The sequence below is a fragment of the Nannobrachium achirus genome, assembly GCF_963921795.1.
Source record: "Nannobrachium achirus genome assembly, chromosome: 2".
NCBI classification, from domain to species: domain Eukaryota; kingdom Metazoa; phylum Chordata; class Actinopteri; order Myctophiformes; family Myctophidae; genus Nannobrachium; species Nannobrachium achirus.
In genome coordinates, this window is record NC_137811.1 from 28380480 (window position 1) to 28407366 (window position 26887).

Below are 26887 nucleotides of genomic sequence, written 5' to 3' on the forward strand. Positions count from 1 at the left end.
GTACTTAAGTTAAGTATAGTACTTAAGTAAATCTATTTGGTACTTTACACCACTGGGTGCCAGGCATTGTATGTGTCCCTCTGTAGATGATTTATGTGACAGTATGTCACAGTAAGTACTGTAGCTACAGTACACTTGAGTACTGTACAATACAAAATGTACATAGTATACAATTTGGTATTTTTACAGAACATTTATGCACAATGAATCGAATAAACACTTACTGATAATGAGTTTTTCCCATATAAATCTATTAACGTTTTCAAGAAAACAGCCACAGGTTCATGTGAGAGAGTATCTAAATGATGTTACCTCAGTGCATTGCCCACAACAACCCAATATTAAATTAATTAGTTGGCTATATTAAGAGCATATTAACTTTTTTCAAGACACTGTATGTATGTATTAAGTCCAATTTATCTATTACAGACTTAAGACACTGTCATCTACAATCTCACAGCAGTACAGTAAATCGCAGGATGCATGAATTGGGGCTATAAGCACCCCTAAAGGTCTGACCCCTGATATTTACATTAACAGAAATGCAAGCATTATCCATTCTTTATAGATCCTTTTAATGCCAATGTGTGCATGCGTGAGATTTGGTGGTTGTGCTGGGAGTGTTTTGAGGCCACAAACAATCTAGCTTAGGGCCACCAAAATCCAAGGGCCGACCTTGCTTAGTTCCTTGTCATTGAGTTTACACACTCTGCAACTCTCTCTTCACACAACATTGACCACACGTCCATACATTGCTCACATTACTTGTCTTACTGAATTGCACAACTCACACCTTTTTGTAAACATTATTATTTTCTTCAGTTTATAAATTATTGTTACTTTTTGCACTAACACTGTGCCCTCCTCAAATTGTCAGGTTGTGACAAACGTGTGAAATTCCCTGACAGACCTGTTCTGCTAGAACTCACACACGTATTAAGAAATCATCAAGGAAGTGTTCTCTGTGGTGACTATAAGTCTGGTGACTGTAATAACACTATACTTCCTTGATTACAGGGTCAGAAGTTCAAAAACCTTATTTAATGTAGATATTCAGGTACCTTTTACAACATAGCCAAGTTGTTGAAGATTGATGGACAGTAGTAATATAGTGGCATAGCCTAATGTGAAATAATAGAATGGCAACTTTGTGTTACTTGATGTAAAGAAAAAGAAGGAAAAACACATTTGTTTACACTTTTAATAGTTCATTAATTAATCACATTGGACATTCAAAACAGACATCCACAAGCAATTCTGGTTTGAGAAGATTATACACTCGTGGTTGAGATTCAGAGAACATGAGACCATCTTTCACAAGCTGGGTCTAATAGTTTGGATGCCTCTGGTTTTGAGATTCATTGGTCACAGTCTCTTTTATTCTCTTCCAGCACCACCTTTCCTACAGTCTCAAACTCCAGAGCCCTCCAGTTGATCACGTTCCCTGGGGTGAAGTTGAGATCGTTTGTGAACCGCTGGATCTCACAGGGCGAGAGGACATAGTTCCACATGTGAACGTCAGACGTCATCCCAACAAAGGACTGAGAAGCATCAAACCCACCACCATGAGAGTCCTGCTCCTGAAAGCATGGAATAGAATCAATATTAGCTGGAGCAGTAACAATAAGGTTTCATAGACCTCATAAATGACCTGCTGTACTATTTTCCATTGGATGTATTATTTTATTTGTAAAGAAGAACCCCTGAAGGAAGGTAAAACCTGGTGTTTTGTTGTGAAAGAATAACAGCATAATATGTTAACTTCCATAGCTACTTGAGCTGCTCATTGAAAACAGGATTCATATTTACAATACAAATGAGACCATAGCTCTGAGACATTGTAAATACAGTATGTTCATTCAAAACAAACATTTTATACATTTCTTATCAAGGTATTACTCATTTCCAACCTACTGTATGTGTTATTGTATCACAGATTTAGCCACACTATCCATAGATACATAGATGCATGATTTATGCAGCTGTACGACACTACCTGTCCTATCAAGATGATTGGGGTTCCGCTGATCCTTTCCGACTTCAGAAACTTCCTGGCAGCAGGTCTTCCATTCAACCACAGCTGTGCCAGTCCAGTCGTGGAATCCCAGGTGGCGCACACGTCGTGCCAGGAGTTAAGCTTGTACTCTTGGCCATCAAAGTTCACACTTGTCGAGCCCCTCCACATCTGAATCTGGCTGGCGGCGTCCGACTTAAAGATGAGGAATGCGTTAACATCGGAGGGAATGGCCATGGAGAACAGGGCATGGTTCCTGGTGAGGTCTGTAAAGGACCTGAGGGCGGGGGTAAATTCACACACACACACACACACACACACACACACACGCACGCACGCACGCACACGCGCACGCACGCACGCACGCACGCACGCGCACACGCACACGCACACACACACACACACACACACACACACACACACACACACTTAGTTAATGGTTAATGGCTTACAAAATATGCTATATAGGCTATCATGAACGCAACATCCAATCATCCCCAAATCACTTTCACTTCTGCCCATAAAATGTGACAAGCCCAAAACGTTGCACCATCCATCAGTTGTCAAAATCTGTTCCCCCCGCAGTCACGCTGTGACGCGTTGTGAGCTTGTAGATCTGCTATTTTGGGTGAAGAGAGTTGTCGGAGATGGAAAAAGAACTCATCAAGTACAGTGCAAATCAGGTGTGTTTTACTAAGCATAGTGAAGTGATATTGATGTAGTGATATTGATGAATTCCAAATATTATCAAATTATCTCGCAGCACCCCTGGACTGGCATCACGGCACCCCAGGGTGCCCCCACTTTGAAAACCCCTGCAGTACAGGGACTTTACACTTACAGAAATGTTAACTTCCATAAGGTTACTCCTAGTAGCTCAATATGAACAAACATACAGTACCGTAATTGCTGGACTATAAGCCGCACCTGAATATAAGCCGCACCAGCTAAATTTAGAACAAAAAACAAATGTTTACATATATAAGCCACACCTGACTATAAGCCGCAGGTGTCCTTCCTGCTTCCCGCTAGAGCGCCCCTGGTGGCTGTTAGCTGTACAAATCTATATATAAATCCTTGTTAAAGACCATTGTAAAACTAACTAACTGTCCGTTTGCTGTTAAAATCTTTATATAAGCCGCACCGGTGTATAAGCCGCAGGGTTCAAAACATGGGAAAAAAGCCGCGGCTTATAGTCCGGCAATTACGGGTACTTTACCTCAGGCAAACAGTCACAGCTTGGAATGTGTTTTGAGTTGTCCTTAGCTTCACGTGAGCTGAGTTGGACTGCTGTGGGAAGGTGAACATTTTACCTGTAAGGTCTGAACAAAAAATGACAGATGAAGAAATTATGCTGTGGTCACGTAAAATTTGCATCAGAAAACAATAAACACTGGAGGACTCTTAAATGATGCTGAAATGAAAAATGAAAAGAAAAATTACATTTCTTGGCAAAACAATAACAGCCTATCTGCAGTGTGATTGGAGATGGACTCCCTTTTCCTCCATTGAGGACATTTAAAGTAGTGTCATGTAGGATACTGACTGGTCTGGACAATGTCAATAAAGTTATTTGAGGCAGACAACACACCGGATTCAACACTAGAGGTACAACATCGTTATTGTACTTCGGACATCGCTGCAATTATTGAACGTCAACGGACATACTGTAAAATGTTATATATTTGTAGCTTTAATGTTTAATTCCGCATCTCAACATGAAGAAAGTGGTCAAAATATTTTAGAAAACAATATAATGGCTTAATTAGTGTACTGTATGTGCTGACATTTCATAGCATACAGCAAAAGGCCTTGCTCTTAATTGATGTCCTTTGACAAATTGTATTTCTTTATTCTTTCTTATACTGCCCATCTGTTACAGAATTAATTTGCAAACAGACGGAATGGGTTGAAAACATTCACAGTGGAGATGAATTTCAGGGGTCCAAAACATACTTTACATTCTAATGTTTTACTTGGCCAATGGGCTGACAGGGGCTGGAATCTTTCCAACTTTTCACCCTGATTAGGCAACAGGCACAAACAGACTTCCTCATCTCTCCTCTCATGGTGTGAACTTATTTTAAGCTGCATGCAACAAAGCTACTGACTAGTGACTACTGTATGTGTTTGTTAATGACACCGGATTGTCCATCAGGACAAAAGAGACAACAATAAGTCTACATCTAACCGAATCTGGTGCACATCATGAGACAATATACATATAAAATATACAGATTGTCATTGTCATTGTCATTGTTAAATGAACACTGAAAGTGTGGGTCCATTTGGTTACTTTTGTATACTCTCAGTTACAAATGGATAAATGAACAATGAGGATTGACTTAACATTTTGCTTTGCACATTTCTGCATGAATGCCCTATTATCGATATGTTGTGCAAATTTAGCAAAAAGTATGAATTAAACATGTAAAAAGAAATCTAAGAATCTTGGGAAAGTGGTTAAGTCTGTCTTTGGGTTTAATTACTGTTTAACCAATAACAAGTAAGTGCTTTCCTCTAAATAATGATTACATTAAACAGGTTCTTATTTAGATTTCTTGAAAAGTTTCCATCCGACAGCAATGTGGGCCTTGGAAACGCACTAGACGTTCATTAATAATGGATGGCACTGGATGCCTGGCATTGAGGAACAAAGAACAAAGAGGAAAGTAGATCAACTAAAATTAAGAAGTAAATCAAAAATCTATCCATATTTGCTCCGCTGTAGGTCTATGTGCCTGTCTTCCTCTCTGTGGTTCTAGAATGTTTACACTGCAACCAAAATAATTTCTCATAATTAATTGTTGTACCTTGTGGAGCAGCATCACAAACCGCCAACATCACAAACAGCAGGAAGAACTTCATCTGGCATGAAAGAACACAAACAGATACCATGAAAAACGATTAAATATGATTAAATGAGCTACTGCCTGCAGGCCTGTATGAATAGAAGACCACAAATGACTTTGCTGTGTCTGTCCTTATAGCCTGCTGTGACTATTATAAAAAAAAAGTGCATTAATTAATGTATAACTCATAAAATCAAAGTAACTCTGCTCATGTCTTGACCTTACCTTGTGCTGATCTGTGTGGGTGTCATGGGTTGTTGTGTGAGATTGTGACCTCTAAATTCTTTCCTCTGGGTGGAGACTATGGGTCTGGTTCCTTGTTCCTCTGGCCTTTGAAATTGTGTGAAACTTCCTTTATCCTTTAGTTTGCATTATTTTGTTATTGTGAAATAGTATTCTTGTCGAAAAGCAATTCCCCGAACAGCAGGCATTTAGAAGTGACTCACGACATGTATTGCCTTTAGCCACTTTTAGGATGGGCTGTGGCCTGTGGGCATTATGGAGGTAGAGCCTATTATTACTGAAATAGTGTTATGCATGGAAAATCAAAAGGAGAAATGTCATTTTGCACTGTTGCAAGTCTCATACCGAAACAAGAAAATAACAATTGAAGTTCACATGTTGGGGTGGTGTGACTAAATTCAGAGTGGTGACTTATCTGCTTGCTCAATCCTTACATCCTTACATCCTGCTGCGCCATTGTTATTTTTTGCCTGCGTCATGAAAACAGCAACATGGGTAAAAGTAAAAACCAAAGCAATTGTACTGTAAATGATGAAGCAAGAAACGTTTCACTGGATGTACTCATATACTGTGTGTGTGTGTGTGTGTGTGTGTGTGTGTGTGTGTGTGTGTGTGTGTGTGTGTGTGTGTGTGTGTGTGTGTGTGTGTGAGAGAGAGAGAGAGAAAGAGAGAGAGAGAGAGAGAGAGAGAGAGAGAGAGAGAGAGAGAGAGAGAGAGCGAGAGAGCGCGCGCAGGCCACGGGCCAAGGGTATCTGTAGTTTCAGTCCCAAATCCCGAGTCTGCACATAATTGGGTATGCTGCACATCCCTCGGTATGGACTACTGCAGGGGTTGTCAATGTTTTTTCAGGCCAAGGACCCCTTAGGTGATAGATACATAGACGAAGCAGGGACCCCAACTACATAATATTGGGTGAAATTGTTGGATATTGTCCGAAATATTTAAATGATAGAAATGGACTAGTTTGTAACTACCACCGACACACATTGCAACTCACCATTCAGCCTCTCTAGGCAAACATAGCTAGTTGCAGTGTATCACAAACGATTAAGTATCAACAAGTTTTTTGTTTCGTCAGATCACCTGGCATTATTCTGAGCCAAGTTCATATGGGAAGAGAGAGACAAAGGAGAAAGTGACTTAGAAAGAGAGAGAGAAACCATTCAACCTTTCCATTCGGAAAGCATTTTAGATTTTAACAATTTAAATCATTATTTTTATACTTTGGCAATTCTTTGAATATATGTAAGTTTTTGCTTCTGGGTGTCCCTGGAACTAAATATTTTTAGATAAGGGTTGGAGGTCCTTGACATGAGAAATTTAAGAACCACTGAACATACTTTTCAGAAATCTGTTAGGATTTAGAAGGCGATTTGTAGAATCGGCCTCAGGTCTTAATGGGTTAAGAGCTGTATACATGAAAGTAAGAGGTGCGCAGGAGGCCAGGTTGATGAGTTTATTTAGGAACAGGTACGTTTCACAATAAGTAGGGGAAGTCAATTACAGCTGGAAGAAAAATGGAAAACCTAAGCCAAGAAATGAAAAGGTTTTCAGCATGAAAAGCTGAACAAATATACACTATTCTTCAAATTTAAAATGTTTTCCCCAAATGTATTTCAACCACTCCTACAGTACTTGTTTTAAAATACATTACAGTGTTATCGTCTCTCTTTTCTCTTTTCTTTATTTTCTTGGCATAATTTGTTTTACATATATATTCACCATAACACCAGGTGGAACAAAGTTTGATGAGCAAGTTTGATAAACACAGCAAGGCCTGTTTACTGTGCCTTGTAATGCCTTATTTAGAGATGTTCTACTGTTGTACAGCACCTCACTCACTTTGAAACTCTGATATAGTACAGCTAAGCCTTTGGTCCCTTTTAACTAGGGCATTGTACACCATTTTATTCACTTTTTTGTTTTTTTTAAACATGATCAAAAGATAAATAGCTGCAGTGGTACAGAGAAGACAGACACGTTGGTGCCAGCTGAATGCCACATGCAGGCTGTGGGTCATGGTAATGTACTGTATGTGGGTGTAATCGCAGCACAAAGACTTGGTCTCACAAAGGAAGACAAAGGGCAATAACTGAAACACGAGCACAGCTGCATTGACGCGTGCAGCCTTTCCTGTGCATGTTTGTGAGTAGGCTGCTGTACTGTAGGTGTGTCAGGATGTCATTTATACTTTGTTGCGCAACAAGTGTCGCATGCCAAAAACTGTTCTACAACGTTGTGAGCTTGAAGATCTGCAATTTTCTGTGAGCAACACCGGTGCAGAACTAAGTAGCCTACAAATCAGGCAAGTGTTTGAAGATAGCTAATCTAGTGGACAATACGACGTTACACTGCTTGCTGTGAAAATGGAAAAAGGTTTAGACATGGTTACATAAATGGAGGGTATAATCTGTGTGCGTGTGTGTGTGTGTGTGTGTGTGTGTGTCAGTGTGCGTGTGTGCACTATGATGCAGTGAGCTGTACAATATAGCTCTGACTCCATGCTGTGTTGGTCATGTGACAGCCTAAACAAAGAGTGAAGATGAGATAATGACAGGGTTGCTTGCAGGCAAGCCAGCCGATGCCCGCAGTGGTGTCAGAAACGTCTGTACGGTATGTACAGTATGTGCATGAGTGATTATGCTTGCAATTATAGTTCCATTTTACATGCAGCGAGCATATTCTGTATAGATCAGTTTTACTGCATGTGTTTTGTATCAGTTTGTCTCAGAGCAGCTATGTTCAGCAGTTGACATGCATGTACAGTATGTATAGAAATGTTTGTAACTTGTATAGATTCCCAGTAACACAGAAGGTGCACATTCTGATCTGACTGGAATCTCTTCATACATGTGTGTTTTTCTGCACAGGGAAGATGGCGCACGAAGCGGCCTGTTGAAGCCTATAGCTGTGTAGTTGAGTGATTTGTGCCTGAAGATCTGATTGAGGAGGTGTCTGTTAATCCTGTTAGCTGATTGATTAGAACATGGGGTGCATCTTGGGTGGATTGCTATTGTACGGTGGTTCGTTGATTAGAAATCGAAGGGTGGAGTCTGCAGAGTATATACTGTACTGTACATGTAGGGAAACAACTCAGTAGCCGTGTAGGCTGCCATGGAGAGGTTAACACTTTGTGGCTCCAAATTGATTTAAGTTTGTTAGATTTTAGAGTTGCACTTTTTTCAGCTGAACATTTATTCCACTTCTTGTGGTCCTGGCCTGCAGGATTGCCTTCTGGTAATTTTCTTTTTTTGTATTACTGATGTGCCAATCTACACTCACTTGTCATTACTTGCATTTACATACACAGTTTGTATGTAAATGCAAGTAATGCATGCATGCATGTTCTTCTACAGTAGGTCACATTTTGGATTTCAAAATTGTCTAGACTCTAGGGTGTCCTCAGTATGATTTCATAACAGGTGCACCCTTAACGCACTGTAAGTGTCGGCGTTAGGCGTATCACTTAGGGTTTGTTATAATGGTTATGTGACCATAACCGATAGAATCTACACTACGGACAAAGCGACAGTCTACAGTCCAGTTACAGTGCAAGTCCGCGACATGAAGCTGCAAACTGATGCCCGACACGTGATGACCTACAAAGGATTAAAAAAGATTGTGCTCCCATGACGCAGTGAAGCTTCAATCAATCATATGTTTTTTTTACGGTCCCTGAAAAATGATGTTCTGTAAATGGAAGAAAAACTATTCTTGGTGTTAACTCATTTGATGCCCACGTGGTGTCAACGCGTCAATCTCTTTGATGTCTATGTGCCCATCGGCGCGTTTGACGCGTTGTACAGTAAACTATACTGTACTGTAGCTACTGTACTTGGCTACCGCGGTTATGAAACAAACTCCATTTCCCAAAATGCAGCGCGAAATCACGTGACCAGGAAGTGCTGTCTGCCTCGTTCACTGCCCTGTAAAGCTGCTGCACAAACATGCAGTTTCTCAGGATCTTTTCTTTTTTTTCTTTTCACGTTCAAAACGCGGCCTTCTCTACCGGCCGTCACACAAACGCTGTGGCGCAAGATTGTTAAAAACGGTCCTGACTGAAAGAAAAGATTTTCGCGAAATAAACATGCTTGGATTACATTTACTCGAATTACTTTTTTCGCCAGGACCTCGAAGGTAGGCAAAATGGCGGGTTGCCATGGGCACCAGCAAATTAACCCTTGCATTCATTGTCGGCACCCGCTGTGTTTTAATCAGTGCTATCTGTGCTATTTAAGCCTACTATGCTTTTCATTTGGCATAATGTGTGGTTTGAGCAACACTTCCAATTGCAACTTTGCAGCAGTGTAGCTGAATGCTTAGTTGTTTTGTAGCTTTGGTAGTGCTATAGTGAATACAGCATCAGCCTAAAGTTAGTAATGTGATAGGGATGTCAATGCAATGTCTATAAGTCAATGTGCATGTGTGAGCATGTTAGTGTGATGACCCACCGATTGATTTTGTGTGTTGTTGTTTTGGTATGATTCTAATGGTGTTCTCTGTTCATGTTTTGGTGGAGGGACCAGCCTGCAAGGGTGTGCCTAGAGCAGGGGTTCCCAAACATTTTTGGCTCAGGGCACCCCTATAAATAGTTTTTTCATCCGAGGCACCCCTACATTATATTCTTAATCCCAGCACCTTATATTTATAGCATATTTTAGCGATTATGATGCGAAGAAAACGTTAAGATAATAGCCAGTTTGGTTAGAACTGACTGAAAATACGTTTGTACTTCAAGCTTAAAATGATACTAAATATTTCTTGTAAAGTGTCCAAATATCAAATTATCTCGCGGCACCCCTGGACTGCCGTCACGGCACCCCAGGGTGCCCCGTCACCCACTTTGAAAACCCCTGGCCTAGAGGACGAGGCACACCTGACTCAAAGCAAACTGGTCAAGGCCATTCTGCCTTTCTCTCCTTGTTTATGGTTCCTGTTGGTTCCTTACTTTGTTTCTGCACACATTACATTTTCACACATCCACTACACTACACTACACTACACTACTGATACAGACTATTCACACCACATTCTAAATGTAAGTATCATGTACGTATGTCTTCTTTAGTTATAAATAAAATACGTAATTCTGTGACAATTAAATACATTTAATTTAACCCTGTGTGTTGTGTCCCATGTTTGTCATGATTGAGCCAGTTTGTGACAGTGAGACCATCTCATCTCATCAGTGGCCGTCTGACTCTCTCCTCCCCTCTCTCAGCTCCCGGGTCGCTGCTCCTCTCCCAGCCTTGTCGTATGTGTGTGAGGCTGCGGTCGACGCAGGGGAGGAGCAGCATCAGTTTGCAGACCAGCACCACAGAGGGAGTGACCAGACACAGCATGTAACCTGGAGGAGTGAACCACTTGTAGTTGGAGAGCCTCAGGAACTTGTTCCAGCCGTACAGGTAGGCATGAAGCGTACAGAGGAACAGTGTCAGGAACCCCAGCTTGGACTGGAAGAAAGAGAGAGAAAGAGAGAGACATAAGAAAAGACCAGGGTTGGGCTCATATCTGCTTTAGAATAGTAACACACCACACATTACTAATTGCAACTTCAGTAACCAAAAATGTTTTGCTCATTACTCCCTGTAAAAGGTAATTTGTTATGCACGCTGGGCAAGACCTATAGCCGGTTGAGTGTCTAAATGAAAGGAATTTGGTGGAAGCACGGCCCAAGAAAATTACGTTGACACTTTATAATCTGTTTACATTCTGTGATTGATTGCAGTAGAGAAAGATAATTCTAGCAATGTTCTGCTTGCTACAGTATAAGTGTGCGTGAATGATGTGGGTTTCAAACTTTGATGCGAATTCATGTACTTTGCAACTTTTCAGTTTACTCACAAGTTCAACTCACTTACAGCACTTTGAAATCCCCCACTGGACCAAAGTTATTTGTCAGCCAACAGCCCAACCGTGTTGAGCCAGGTCAAAGTAATACAGGCTTCATGCCTGAGGCATGTACAGTGAGAGATCGATTATACTCTGGTCCAAAATTGCTGAATCGGAACCGCACAACACTTTAAGACATAAGGCTGCAGACCTGCTTCCAGAACTTCACAATCAGAGAGGGAATAATCACAAATATCACTACAGGTCGGGATCATCTTATAAGATTCTCTTCTTAATAATCTTAAACATGCACACAGGATATAAAATAATGGGGCATCACACACAGGATTTTATTAAGATTGCTGTCCCTGTAACCTCATGTGATCTCAACTCATCTAGACCCACATATACCGTAAACGAAAACGACGTATGCTGGTTAAAGTTGCATTGGTAATGGACAAATGGTTGTGAAGTGTCTGGGAAGACATGTTATATAGTTTTCTTGTCACATGTTGACCAATCTGGGAACCCATCTGCATAAAAATATAGATAAATATACCGGTATATTTTTCCCCTTTGAATTTGCCTCTAGGGGCATGTAGAGGCAGCCCTCCTCTTCCGGTGATACTCCTTTGTTCCTAATAACAACTCTACGCGTTGTAATGGGAGTTGCAGACAGATTCAGCTGCGGAGCTCTGAATTTCGAGAGATTACATGTTGACAAGCCTCAACTATCCAGCGCACCGCAGGTTATTTTGACTGGTTGGTTTCCATATCAAAAGTACTCTCATTCACTGAATGTCTGCCCTGTTTCTCTCGGTGGCGTGTCACTCGTGCGTGGGTGATGCAGGAGTGACGCGTGACCAAGAGACAGACAATGAGACACCAATATGGAGTGTGAAGAGGAAGTATAACCCAACATGAACTAGAGGGGAAGCAGGGAGGGAGAGAAATGTCCCCTTCCAAGGACAGTTGACAGTAACTATAATGTCCCCCAGCAAGGACCATACCAGGACTAAGAGGACTTATGTCCCCCAGCAAGGACCATACCAGGACTAAGAGGACTTATGTCCCCCAGCAAGGACCATACCAGGACTAAGAGGACGGCAGAGAGAAAAAGACAAGAGAGGACACAAATCAAAACTACGTGCTCACACACATGCACGTGCACACACACACACACACACACACACGCGCACATGCACGCGCGCGCACGCACACACACACACACACACACACACACACACACACACACACACACACACACACGCACACACACACACACACACACACACACACATTCATCAACTGGCACAGATTGTTGAAATCTAATTGCTGTGTAATAGGTTTAATGAGCAGGTATGTGATAGCCTGACCTTTAAAGAGATAAGCCTTTGACCTTCACTTGCGCACTCACACACACACACACACACACACACACACACACACACACACACACACACACACACACACACACACACACACTCACACATTCCAAAATCCACACAAACCAATCCAGTTCAGTTGCATACACATAAAGATACCAACACCTGGGCACATGCACACACACACACTGTGCGTGCGGACAGTTGCATGGGAGACACACACATAATGAATATCCAAGTTAACACTTAAAACACAAACACACACACACACACACACACACACACACACACACACACACACACACACACACACACACACACACACACATAGATAGGACATACAAGCAAGTCACTCCTGAAGATGCGTGCCCTGGTATAATGAATGCCTTCCCTGAATTACATTTGATGAATAACTTAACATTTAAAGCTCTGCTCTAATTTGTGGCCAAAGTGAAGGAGGAGGAGGAGGAGGAGGAGGAGGAGGAGGAGGAGGAGGAGGAGGAGGAGGAGGGAGAGAATTACTAAATGAGCCTGGCGTGACCCAGTTACATTTATGAATGAGTGTGCTCCCCATGGTGAGGTTCATTTCTTGTTCAACTGTGGAAAGAAAGAAAGAAAGAAAGAAAGAAAGAAAGAAAGAAAGAAAGAAAGAAAGAAAGAAAGAAAGAAAGAAAGACATATCGTTATAGAGTACACGCTATATTTACTCGAAAGAAAGAAAAAGAAAGAAAGAAATACGCGCTGATATTTTTACTCACCAAAAACATATTTACCGTAGTTCATATGGAATTAAAGTACAGTTTCGGTGACGCAACGCAACGCTTACTACTCAGTCACTACTTCTTTATAATGTTGCTTTAATTTATTTGTGGAAATTAATTGATTTTGTTGTTTTATTTATAAAATACTTTTGAACAATGTTGGAATAGTTTTTTTCTTCCTTTTTATGTAGGAAACTAAAAAAGAGATATTTACTCGCGACCCATAACTCCGCGACCCAATCACGGGTCCCGACCCACTGTTTGGGAAACAGTGCCTTGTTTAGACTGCCGGCATTTAACATACTTTCAACTCACTCCTCGAGGGAATCCATCAATTAACTTTATGCTCTAAGCTCATAATCCTTCCTACAAAGGGAAGAAAATAAACAAATGAAATGCTTAAAAAAACTAAAAAAAACTTCCTGAGTCGCAACCATGTTGCATTACCATTAGCATCAGTGATTTTGGAAAGCACAAGCTTCATTATTTTACCCCATATTGTCCAAAAACTGGTGAGCTTTGATCACCTTTCTTTTTGGCACGAGACACGATTAAATCAGAACCGTATCATCAGTGTAACAAATGTTTGTTCTGAAAAGTGAGAGGGTATGAGGGTGGATCATGGTGACATGACCTGACATGACACAACCTGAATCTCAATGCATACCTGCATTCATAGTGAAAATATGTCATCTACAAGCTCAGTCGCAGCGTTATCTTTATATGCCACAGGCAGGCTGTGAGTCAGGGTTACATTTAAATGTTTTTCCTATAATGACATGCTCAAAATGGGGATGTCAGGTTGTGCTAATGTTTTGTAAAAATATATAGATTTAGGGTATAGATTTTGCATTATAAAGCGGTACACAGTATCTCTAAAGTCATGTCATCAACATGGATCTGTCCCATTTCCCATACTCCCTCTTGATTGGCAACCATTGCCTAAAAGTTTGTGTATGCGACTTGACGGTCGCTTATCTCCCGATTTAGGGAGTCTTACTGGTAATGTGTTGTCATACCTGGACTTGACTTACAGCTTTTGTTTGGAAACCACAGCTGTAAAAACACCACTCCACTCACAACTTGTGAGTCACAAGGTGAACACAATAACAGCCACGCTGTCGCATGATCTCGCGTCAAAGGCCTGGGCCCAGCCAATAAGTCAAAGCCTAATCTTTCCACAAATTACCTTCCGTGATAATGGCACACCAGGTAACTAATTTTTTTCATCCCACCGATTCCTAAGTGGCTATTCAGTGAACCCATTAAACATTGTGATCACGTGTCTGTGCGCTAACTGGATCATCCATCCATTTTGTCAGTTTGGATTCGCCAAGGTCACAGCCAAGGCACAAAATAATTGGTTCATCCTAAAATTAACCTGAAAACGTTTTGTCGCAATACCTGTCCTGCCCATGAAAGAATCACATCAGCATCGCAGAAGCAGAAAACCTAGCTTGTATTTGTGGTGGACTGTTTGAAACAGTGGAATATTAATGAAATCAATATAAGTCTGACTTCAAACCTCTGCCATGGGATGTCAGTGTTGCTGACACTTTAAACCCCCCCCACACACACACACACGTCAAGGGAGGTGAAGAAATTAGGACACACACACACATACAAATACAAGCACTCACACATGATGCACACACACACACACACACACACACACACACACACACATACCTGTACAAAGCTGAACTCCCTCCAGCTGAGTGCGTTGCTGACAGAGGGCAGAGATGTGATTCCCAGCAGGACATACAACCCAAAGCCCAGAATCCCCACAGAGTAGTAGGAGTCAGTCCGCCAGGCCATGGTGTTGTCAAACTCTGCAGTCTTGTTTTCCCTGATCTGAAAGAGATGAGAGAGAGAGAAGAGAGCGAGAAGAGAGAGGGAGGTGTTGTTAACAACCATAACACAGTGGTTCCCTTTTTAGCTAGTGAAAATAGGAGTTCTACAAGCCCGTACATCGGCTATTTTCACTACTTCTTATTGTTAATTGTAATTCATGGAATTTCTTAGATTCATTATTTTTATTTAGTCATGCAACTCTTGTGAAAAATCATTGAATTTGTTTTTGATTCATGAAAAATGTTGAATTTGTTTTTCTTAAATAAAGGGATATTTACTCGTGACCCATACAAATAGCCGAACTATACAAGCTCACATCATGATGTGCTGTGTGAGCTTGCCTGATATTTTTGCTACTTCTGAAATGTTGAAACTTTTTGAATAGGTTTGCCAACAATAGGGACACCATGGTTAATGAGGTTAATTTGTACAGTTTTGAACATTATGTTTCTATTCATTTATTTTAGGAAAAACACAATAGATAATAATAATTACAATTTGTTTAATCGTTTTATTAATTAGTCTAAATTGAAAATGTCAAAATGAGTTAAAATAACATTCAGTCTAACATTACTGTTTATGCCATGAATCTGAATATATTGTACATGTTATGCACAGTAATTAGCATGTCGTCGTTGTCTTGTGGAAACCTGTCCAAACCTGTTCATTTTGTATTTGTCATTTTAAAAATGATTTAAACTAGTGAAAACAGACGATCTACAAGCCCAAACCACTCGCACCGCTTGTAGATCTGCTTGTAGATCTGCTGTTTTCACTACTTCTGTGCAACGTCCTTGTATGATGAAGCAGGGCTTTACTTTGTGAAGAAGTTGGGTTTCTGCCCAACAACGACAATGTAGACTATTTGTTGCTGCTCACTGGCATCCTTACCAGGGAGACGGCGTGCTGGGTACGATGGAATCTTACATTATACCTGCGGGCAAATGCACAACATTACTACATGTCTACCCATTAAAAGAACACATCAGATGCAGTTCACACAATCATAAGGTTGCTTGGCTATAGCCTAAAAGTGAAGAGGAAAAAAAGGAGGGGAAAAAAGGTTAATGCTAAATCGGTCTGGAAGTAGAAGAAAGCAGAGGCAATTACTTACAATGTACTTTTTACAGAATATATTTTAGGTACAGATTCACTAATCTAATCTAATTCGTCTGGATTTTGTTTTAGTCGCAGTTTACTGTCAGAACCGGCACAGCTTGTCCGACACTGTGGTTCCCCCGATACATCACTGTGACATCACAGGTGACATCACAGGTGATGTCAGATACTCAGAGCAGAGATCTCCATATGGGCATAAACAGGTGAAATCACAGTGTTAAGGATCTCCATACAAACAAAACACCCTCACCTTGATTTGGGAGAATAAATAAAGAATCAATAATCAATCAATCCAAAGGATGTTGTTAAAGGGTGTGTTTCCATCTGTTTTGTGAAGGCATGCAGCATCAACAAGGTGACTGGTGTATATCTACCGAAAAGGGATGATCAGAGTGTAGAAGACATGGAGGAAAGCCAAGGCCAGCGCCAGTAGACCAATCTGCTTCCTACACAGCATCCAGCGGTCCAGCCAATCAGGAAAACGGCTGCAAAACATGACCCGCCCTCATTTATTGCTGTAGCCCAAGTTTGTTTTACTTTATTGCGACCGTCAGGGAGCAGTTTACTATGAAAACCTCCACCGGCCGTCCGTCTGTCACACGTCACACGTCACACCTTTGCCCTGCTCATATCTCCGCATCAGTATGACATCACACCACATGTGTACACAAACCTTTGTGTACGTTGCTGTGGCAACAGTCTGTTGTTGCTGGTTTGTTAGTGTACGTTAGCAACCACCTTAGCAACCATGGTTTTACCCTAGCAACCAACTGTTTACCCTAGCAACCAACTGTTTACCATAGCAACCATGTTTTTTTACCCTAGCAACCAACTGTTTACCATAGCAACCAGATACGCAGAGCAGGGATCTCCATATATGGGCATAAACAGGTGACATCACACTGATGTCAGATACTCAGAGCAGGGATTTCTCCATAATATATGGGCATAAAAGGGATTCTGTTAGGGATCTCCATATATGGGCATACAAGGGATTCTGTTAGGGATCTCCATATATGGGCATAAAAGGGATTCTGTTAGGGATCTCCATATATGGGCATAAAAGGGATTCTGTTAGGGATCTCCATATATGGGCATAAAAGGGATTCTGTTAGGGATCTCCATATATGGGCATAAAAGGGATTCTGTTAGGGATCTCCATATATGGGCATAAAAGGGATTCTGTTGTCTTGATAATTGGTAAAACAAACTTTTGGCCTATTTGTGGAGATAAGCGACCAACGGTCGCTTATCTCCCGATTAGGGAGTCTTACTGGTTTGTATATGTAATATATTTTCTCTTATATACAATTTACAATTTAGGCATTTAGCAGACGCTGTATCCAGAGCGACTTACAATAAGCAGGTAATAGCCTATATCAATACAATAAGCAGGTAATACATGCGTCAATACAATAAGCAAGGTAATAAGCAAGATAATATTTCAATACATCAACAACAATTACAACAGTACAACAAATGCATTGGAATATCAATTTAGAAAACAATAACGTAGGTAGACCACGCACCTAAGCAGTAAAAAAAAAACATTTTGTGGGGAAAAAAAACAGTAAAGTAAAAATATCAATGTAGAAATAGTGGTTAATGTGTTTTGTAATTTACTTAGTTACATTCCACCAAAAAAAGCAAAAACAAGACAAGTATACAAAGCTGGACGCCGTCGCAAACATGCAGCTCTGACCTGTATTTGGTTCCTCTGTAGAGCTGTAGAATGGCGGCCAGGATTCCAGGCAGGTAGCACAGAGATAACATGATCAGAGACACAATGGGGAAGACCTGAAGGAAAGATGGTGGATATTTAGGAAGATCCGCCATCCCAATTTTAGCCACGAAAGGCAAAATGGTACACAAATGGTCTCCAAAGTGGGCACCATGTGATGACAGATCTTGCGAATGTCCAATGTCTACTGGCGCTATATATATTGTCGTTAACAGGTGGAACCCTTATATGTCCAAAACCGTTCGTTCGGTATTTATCGTTTTAAAAATTAACTAAAATAGTGAAAATAGCCGATCTACAAGCACACAACGCCTCGCACAGCAAGGCGTTGTGTGCTTGTACCTTGTACCTTGTACCTTGTTTGTTATTCACTTTGTTGTTGTGTTTCATTTTATTGTGATGTTTTGTTTGACTTGCTCTTTTATTGTACAGCACTTTGTAACATCTGTTTTGAAAAGCGCTATATAAATAAATTTACCTTACCTTACCTTACCTTACCTTGTAGATCTGCTATTTTCATTGGTCTTGTGCGACAGTCTTGTATGATGAAGCGGGGCTTTACTTTGCGAGAAAAAACTAAACGAATTTGAGGTTTCTGCCCGACAGTGACGATATATTAGTTTTAGTCATTCTTTTGTTTGTTTTTATTTCGTTTTCGTACGTGAAAAAAGGTAGTCAACGAACTTTTTTTGTCATATAGCTTTAGTCGACAAAAGTATCACCGATCCAGCATCAGCCAGCATATACCGGTACCTTATTGGCCAGGGACACCATGATCCTGTAGGAGATGTCCTTCTTCTGCTCCACGGCGGCATAGATGATGTCCCTGTTGAGCAGGTAGAAGAAGAAGAAGGCGGTGAGGCCGGTGGCCAGGCACAGAGGCAGTCTCCACTGGGGGAAAAGCCGCAGGGGGAAATCCTCCAGTTCCCTGGACGCTGACAGGGAACCTCTGTCTACGACGCTGAGACCCAGCCTGGAGGAAAGGTCTGCTACCGTCTGCTTGGCCTCGGCACTGTCCCCACAAATGTACACCTGCAGTACGAAAAGAGACAAGTGGGAGAGTTGACCCACTGTCCATCCATATACATTGCCCAGACACCTGCAGTACAGAAATACATGTATTTACTTGGATACACAGATGCTTTGTATGTTAAATAGATGCCAGGTTTGTTGTCTGCTTGCTATCCTTCGATAGGTAATTACTCACTTGCTCCTTTGTTTTCTTAGCACTAACTCAGCTAATTACCCTGTTACTGGTTGACAAAGGTCATGATAGCTTACTCCATTCTTGCACTTTGTGTGAGAATGTCTGCCACAGGATTTTCATAAGATGTTGGACCTGAAGAATCATGTGGAGGAATATTGTGTGAGAAACATGCATGGGGTTCTGAATAAATGTTTAATCCAAAATTGGGATCCAAAGTGAAATGTTACTGTACTGTAATTAAGTGTACACATGAAATCTCCCCTCGTCTTGCTGCTTTAAGGCGAACCATGTGGAAACGTTGTTTGTAGGCTACTTTGTACATGTGCACCTGCAATACACAGTCCTCGCTTTTTAATGGTCCTTGAAATATTATGTGTGGGGGCTATATGCTATGTATGTCTTCATAATCTGATCATATACATGCATCTGCGTAGATGGAAATGAAAGCAATGTTTGGGCCCTGGAGGATTCAGCGTGCTACCACCTGCAGATCAGAGCCGTCCAAATTTAGGTTGAAGCGAGAAGGTGGAGAACTAGCGAAGCTCGGTCAACATCCATATGCTGTTGCTGATTGAACAAACGCACAACACACGTGCGTGTGCGAGAACACAAAGCAAACACACAGAGATGCATTATGTAAATGAACACACACACACACACACACACACACACACACACACACACCGCGGTGTGGTTTTCACTATCCTTTGGGGATTTTAGAACCAGATCAAAATAACAGAAAAATCCCACATATGCAGCTTTTCAGCAACAGTGAGAGAACGGAAGGGGAAGCAAATCCAAGGCCAAGCACCGCAGAGCTCCTATAAAGAGACCCTGATTTATGCTTAGTTGCGTATCGTTTCATGCAGCGAAAATAGCAGCTCTACAAGCTCACAACACGTCGCTCTGCAACGTGTTGTGTAATAAAAGAGGCTTTGCAGCATCACAAAGACCTCTGCAGGAGAACTTATCAAACTGTCTGGCTCCCACTGTCAGATGGTTTACTTCCACGGTTTAATTGTATATTTCCACAGTTTAATGGTTTGCTCCCACTGTTAGAAGTTTATTCCCATTGTTAAATTGTTTATATTTTTGTCTTTTTACTTGAAAGGGTTGTCAGAACTCCTGTGGTGTCATGCTGACAGACATTACACAGTGAAAGTTTATAATGGATGTGCGTCATTCTAAAAAGAATAAGAGAAACAAAGGAACTATGAGAAAATGGTGCAGGTCTTCATCTGTGTGAATCGTGGGTTGCAGCTGGTAGGACATAGCTACAATCTGCCATTGTTAACACAGAGTGATATGTCTGGCTAAACTAGGCTAGGTAGGACAAGGACACTAGGGAAGCTGTGTGTGTGTGTGTGTGTGTGTGTGTGTGTGTGTGTGTGTGTGTGTGTGTGTGTGTGTGTGTGTGTGTGTGTGTGTGTGTGTGTGTGTGTGTGTGTGTGTGTGTTCATGGGGGGGGTTCTAGTTAACAGTTAAACCAGTTCGAGCATTTGTGGTGCCCCCTATTGACAGAAGAAAGCGCACTCTATAAAGGTCCTTCAACATGTTATTCCAATTTGTGGTTGATTGGATGTTGCATACGTGATGTAAGGCTCCACCCCCCCTTTTTTAAGGCAATTACAGGCATACAGTATGGAACATCATCAGAAAGGAACGAAAACGTAGGCGTCCCAGCCTGTTGTTCTAGCAAAGACAACAACAACTCTGCTCTCATAGAATGACATGGTTAGCATGAAAACAAAGGCACATTATGGGTCTAACTTAAGTCCATATGGGCTGAAACAACGATTACACTCTTAGAGGCCAAATCCTATAATTTAGAGCTGTTGAATCATGATTCAGGTGTTGAGGTGTGTGTGTGTGTGTGTGTGTGTGTGTGTGTGTGTGTGTGTGTGTGTGTGTGTGTGTGTGTGTGTGCGTGCGTGCGTGCGTGCGTGCGTGCGCGTGCGTGTGTGCGCGCGTGGTTATTCTTATTATAATTTTGTATTTACAGTTTGAAAGGGGTTGTTCAATAAGCTTTCACACAAAGGTTCTCAATTGCCATCCTGTAATCAGGGAGTATTTAGGCATGTGACAACACAGGTAAATATGCTGTTAGCCATTTGTAGATAGTTGGTCTGGTGATGAGAGTCAGTACAAGTGTAAAATCAGAGTAAGCTAAACAGGTAAAAGCACTGCTTCATCATACAAGGCCGTCACACAAAAGTAGAGAAGACAGCAGATCTACAAGCACACAACGCCTCGCACTGCGAGGCGTTGTGTGCTTGTAGATCGTCTGTTTTCACTAGTTTAAATCATTTTAAAAATGATAAATACAAAACGGTTTTGGAGATACAAGGTTTCCACCCGACAACAACGATATGCTGTTAGCCATTTGTAGACATGGCTAACAGCACTGTTAGCCATTTGTAGATAGTTGGTCTGGTGGTGATGAGAGTCAGAAGTTGGCTGAAAGTCTAGAGTGTTTTGCTTTCACTCTCCCCGCAAGCTCCAAGAACTACCACTGAGTTGCCCTTGGCCTTGAGCAAGGAACTAGCCCCTCCTATTGCTCCAGGGTGAGCTGCAGACACTTGCAGTAAAAGACTTAAGGTTTGGCATTGGGAATGAACTCCAAAACCGTCCAGAGACTGTCTTGTCCGATTGATTTTGTTCACCTATATGGTCTTCTGTGCACAGGTATGAACACATGTTAATTTATTCCTATATAGCTCAGACTTTAATTAAGGTCTTTACACACCGGGGGGCGTGATGAATAAACAATGCGAAAATGTGCGAGTGAATATTTAATATCAAACTATTCATATAGTTCATACCTGATTCATACAGGTTGCTGTTATTTGTGGGGAAGAATTGTCCTCGTTCACACACAAAAAATAAAATAAAATTGTGTCACGTTATCACTGCACATTATAGGCCTGCTCGTTCTCTGCTCATGACACAAACAACAGTTTGAAACGAATATATTTTGGAGTATATCAATCGCAAACAACAAAGCTCTCCCGGTATGGAGAGTTGGAGTTGCACAACTTTTCCATTTCTTTAGTTTATCTCAGCATTCTCTACTTTTGTTACAAAAGCAGCGTTTAGTTATTCCTGTGTTTAGTTTCTCAAGTGAAGCCTCATCCCTTTTTATTTTGCTGAGCTTTTTTAACCTCAGCACTTGCACTTGGCTCCATGCACTCAGTTCAACCATTACAAAGCATGACTTTGTGTAAGAGTGGGTGTGTAGCAGGCACACTGTTCTGCAGAGCAGTAGTTCTCAAAGTGGGGTTCAGGGACCTCCAGGGGTCCTTGGGGAGCATTCGTGGGCACCACAATCATTTTAACCACTTTAAACATATTTAATACTTTTGCAGCAGATACACAAGCTCACAGCGCTCGCCACTTTGTGCTGTGCTGCGAGCTTGTACATCTGCAACCTTTTTGAAAGTCTTTGAAAAATCTTTTCACAAAACATTTTCAGATGGGGGTCCGCCACCAACTTCATGTACATTTGGGGGTCCTTGACATGAAACAGTTTGAGAACCACTGCTGTAGAAGAGGCTTCAGCCAACTCTCTTTCAGTACTGTACCTGTCTGTCTGATGGACCGTTCTGCAGAGCCCATGCAGACAAGGTGTTAAAGGCCTTCACCACGGACGCCCCAGGAACCAGCCTGTTCACAAAAACACAATTTACAATTTATTTGGCAGACTTACAATAAGCAAGGTAATACAGCAATACATCAACTTCAATACAAGGTAAATACATCATTACAAATACATCGAATGCATAGAAATAGTAATCTAAGAAATAACGTAGGTAGACCACGCACCTATTCAGTAAATAACGTTATCAGCATCAGTGTGGAGGGAGCGGAGAAAGGGGGAGACATGGCTGGTTGAATACAAAACACCAAGCTTATTCCTCACATGATCCCTTTATTTTGCATGTTATGTTGTTGATCATATGATTGTTCATCATTTATCATTATCTTTATTGTATGCTATTGTTTATTATATAATCCATTATAGGGCCATTAAAGGTTCTTTAGTCTCTAGTGAATAGTTAGCAGATATAATTGCATATAGCCTGACCAGTCCTATATAACCCTTGAACGTATTGGCTCACTTTGGATAGCAGCTGCAAATATTATGCGTGATTTGTAAAAGCTCCTCATGAGTAAACATTATTTGTGTTATTCCCTTTATTACACATCATGTAGAAAAACATCTGGTAACCTTACAATTATGTTGTTGTTTCACTTTTTACTTTTCCTATCTTATTAATCTCTTCATTAAACACAAAAAAACAATAAGTAGAATGAATACACCATGCATAGCCAATCATTACAGTAGAACTAATAGTTTTGGTTACCTGTTAATCATTTTTTGAAAATAATAAAATCAAAAATCAAAGGAGAGAAGCTTCTGAGAGTTGGTGTAGACTGTAGGGGGAAAATAGCAGACCGAGTACAGAGCCATCAGTCAAGTTGACTAAATATTGAGCGTTTAAAAGGTTAACTATCTGAAAATACACATTAGCATGAATCCAACTGAAAAAGTGTAATATTCAACACAGTTTTAAAAATATGTTGTGGGGGTCTCTGCTTCATCTCTCTCTCTGCTGAAAAACATTGAAGACCCCCTGCACCAGAGAGATACTGTGCTGTTTGGACTGCAGTGTAAAGGATTGAGGAGTTGGGAAGTCTCACCTCTGCATGTACTCAGCGTTGGCCTCAGGGTACAGACCCTTCTTCAGGTTATTACTGACATCCACCAGCACCTTTCAATCAATCACAGCCATATGGTGAGCAGAAAGCAGAGCTGGGTAATAGAACTAGTGGTCCAACTCAATAGGTACTGGTATATGGAAAAATCACACCTAATGTGAATTGAGCGGTGGTCGTGCTTGCATAACGTCTTGAGTCTAGGATGTACAGGCTATGCTACACACACACGTTTTGCTATGGCAAAACGCTGAGGAAAAAGGCTACAGACATACGACATATGACATCACTAGACAAACATGATGCTACGTACACACATTTTGCTATGGCAAAACGCTGAGGAAAAAGGCTACAGACACACGCACATCCACTCTATGGAGCGGTTTACCACCGCTCAAAAACTCAACGAGGAGATTCTTAATTTGTAATCTTGCATTAGACAATGAATAATGAGTCACCAACATCATGACTTCCCCATCTCTTGATTATATCTTGTTAGTGACCTGTACCATTCCTAAGTCAGATAACGATAAAAGTTCAGTAATAATAATAATAATCATCATCATAATCATACTCATACTAACAGTAATATGTATTGAAACATTGTATTTGCATAGCACTTTTCATGATTCTACAGATCAGTGGTTCTCAAAGTGAATTTCAGGGACTCTCTAGGTTCCTGTCTAAATTGACCCTTACAAGTCTAACTTTGACAGTGTACACGGGTCCATTTGGTTCCATTTGTACACTTAACTTCGTACAGTTAATTTAAAGGTTTGAGAACCACTGCTACGGATGATACTATATAGTACATGATCATATAGAGAAAAGAAAAGGACTATTAATAGTTGCTGTATTGTGTGGTGATGTTTGGATGCATAGAAACATACCTTCCCTTTAAGCTGAGGAGCCAGACTCTCCAGGAAGTCATAGTGTTCTCTCTGAACACAAACAATGACCACGCTGGCTGACTGGACCGCCGTTGCGTGACTCAGCACCTGTAGAAACATGCACGCGCGCGCACACACGCACGCACGCACGCACGCACGCACGCACACACACACACACACACACACACACACACACACACACACACACACACACACACACACACACACAGTAGAAACATGCACACATCACATTGTTGACACATGCCACATTCTGTTGACTCATTCAAGAACAAGGCCAATACAAACAATACAATAATACACTCTGCTTAGATTCACCCACTCATATATTATATAAAACATACTGTATAAAAGCATAATGCGAATATTGTGTTTCAATGTATACAATACAAAAGACATTGAGACATGCGCCACATGCACGCACACTCTCGCACGCACACATGCGCACACACATACAGACTACCTCTCGAATATCAAACCTTTGTTTTATTGCACACTCACAGTACATAGCATATATAGAATTCAGCATAATGTGCTTCACGATGTAGCAAATATAAACATGTGTGGTAACATGTGCTTGGTGATTAAAACAAAGACATCTCTAAAACCGGATTGCCTTGTCCTCAGAACCTGTGGTTAATAGTCATGTGTGGTTTAGCCTGGTACAGCCACTACATACAGTAGGCCAACTGATCTGACTTCCAAGAGTTAAGGGCCATTCACACTGAACATTATAACTATAACTATAAAAAGTATAGTTTTAAAATATATAGTCAAGTGGATGGCAGTGTTCACACTGACTATAAAACAAATGGTGAACAATATAGTTAGAGTTATCTTTACTGTTAACGTACCCAGTGGAAATGGCGCTTTAGATAAAGGATTATTAGATAGAGATAGAGATATCATTTTGCTGTTTCTAAATCAGTGGTTCTAAAACATTTTCATGTCAAGGACCCCCAATTTGACACATATTAGCCCACAGACCCCCATTTGAAAAGATTTGCCAGGGAACCCATCAGAGAAGAGCAGTGATTCCTGACCCCGAGTTTGACATGCATTAGGCTACGGACCCCCATTTAATGGCAGTTCTATCTCTATCTATTTATATTGTTTGTATTGGAGAGTGTATAATGGAACCAAATGGATCTGTTATACGGGTAACTCTCTGAGTGAGTTACTGTACATAGTACATACCCATAAGGGCCCATTTGGTTCCTAACTATTATTTAGCTGGGGAAAGCCTGGAGCTCCCTCAAAGACCACTGGGGTCCCCGGACCCCACTTTGAGAACCAAAGTTCTAAATAAATATGGTACTATGTGAGATAAAAGTGCGTGCGTGTGTGCGTCCGTATGCGTGTATGTGTGTCTCTAAATGTGCAGGGTGTGTGTGTGTGTGTGTGTGTGTGTGTGTGTGTGTGTGTGTGTGTGTGTGTGTGTGTGTGTGTGTGTGTGTGTGTGTGTGTGTTTACCTGAGCTCCGTGAGGCAGGGGTCCACAGCTGTGGGGTCTGCGGCTCCCATAGACCACCCTGTATCCGGCCTGGAGCAGGCACTGACCCAGAGAGCGACCCAGGTCCCCCGTCCCAAACACACACAGCAGCTCCCGCTCCGCCTGTCCCGTCCCCATGGGACCCAGACACACACTGTCTGTCTTCTCCTGTCCTGACATGATGCTTCCTCTTTGTGTCTCCAGCCACACAGAGCCAGGAGCTGCTGCTGCAGACAGGAAAAGAAGCCTTCTGTGTTCAGAAGAGAATCAAAGCTCACTCTGGTAGTCTTTTGAGCAACATAAAAGCCACAAGCTGCTTTCAAGTAAGACTCGGGTCCAAAGAGAGACACTCCCTAAATGATCGTCTTCAGAAAAAAGCAGCTCTTTCTCTTCTTTATGTAGCAAACTGGGTGTTTATCTCTGGATCTTGCAGCGACTGTCAGTCTGTCTGTCCGTCTGACTGAGGCCTCCCTCCCTGCTCCTGTTACTATAGTGTGAGGAGGGAGGAGGGACCAGGGATTATCTTTTGGCAAAACTTGGGAAACTCCACTTGAAAGAGGTGGGAGGGCTGTTTGCAGAGGAGTCAGGGGGGCTTATGTTTTCATTATACACACGTGTGTGTGTGTGTGTGTGTGTGTGTGTGTGTGTGTGTGTGTGTGTGTGTGTGCGTGCGTGCGTGCGTGCGTGCGTGCGTGCGTGCGTGCGTGCGTGCGTGCGTGCGTGCGTGCGTGCGTGCGTGCGTGCGTGCGTGCGTGCGTGCGTGT

The 26887-nt window shown here is 41.5% G+C and overlaps 2 protein-coding genes across 3 annotated transcripts; both read right to left on the bottom strand.

The window, feature by feature from the left end:
• Positions 1-1194: 1194 nt before the first annotated feature.
• On the bottom strand, positions 1195-3219 carry LOC308294053 (C-reactive protein-like). The gene is made up of 2 exons (XM_080736762.1): positions 1997-3219; positions 1195-1580 (listed from the first exon to the last, which is right to left on the bottom strand). The coding sequence occupies exons 1-2, from the start codon at positions 2249-2251 to the stop codon at positions 1359-1361; spliced, it is 477 nt and encodes a 158-aa protein (XP_080592888.1). The 5' UTR covers positions 2252-3219; the 3' UTR covers positions 1195-1358.
• A 3332-nt stretch (positions 3220-6551) lies between these two features.
• LOC308294035 (metalloreductase STEAP4-like) lies at positions 6552-26618 on the bottom strand. 2 transcript variants are annotated; one of them, XR_013962509.1, is made up of 11 exons: positions 26106-26618; positions 24615-24722; positions 23710-23780; positions 22590-22671; positions 18555-18833; positions 17763-17857; positions 16435-16545; positions 15833-15875; positions 14777-14941; positions 9968-10562; positions 6552-9650 (listed from the first exon to the last, which is right to left on the bottom strand). XR_013962509.1 is itself a non-coding variant. In XM_080736738.1 (10 exons), exons 1-10 carry the CDS (start codon positions 26301-26303, stop codon positions 10287-10289), a joined length of 1428 nt encoding a protein of 475 aa, XP_080592864.1. In that variant the 5' UTR covers positions 26304-26618; the 3' UTR covers positions 6552-10286. The 2 variants fall into 2 exon arrangements, 1 of the variants encoding a protein (XP_080592864.1); XM_080736738.1 differs by having other exon boundaries at positions 6552-10562.
• Between the last annotated feature and the right edge of the window lie 269 nt (positions 26619-26887).

Coding starts and splice junctions, on each gene's coding strand:
- LOC308294053 (XM_080736762.1), bottom strand. CDS start 2,251: ATGGCCATTCCCTCCGATGTTAACGCATTCCTCATCTTTAAGTCGGAC. Junction 1,581..1,996: donor CAATCATCTTGATAGGACAG/GTAGTGTCGTAC, acceptor CCATGCTTTCAG/GAGCAGGACTCTCATGGTGG.
- LOC308294035 (XM_080736738.1), bottom strand. CDS start 26,303: ATGTCAGGACAGGAGAAGACAGACAGTGTGTGTCTGGGTCCCATGGGG. Junction 24,723..26,105: donor CCCTGCCTCACGGAGCTCAG/GTAAACACACAC, acceptor ATGTTTCTACAG/GTGCTGAGTCACGCAACGGC. Junction 15,876..16,434: donor ACTCTGATCATCCCTTTTCG/GTAGATATACAC, acceptor ATTTGCCCGCAG/GTATAATGTAAGATTCCATC.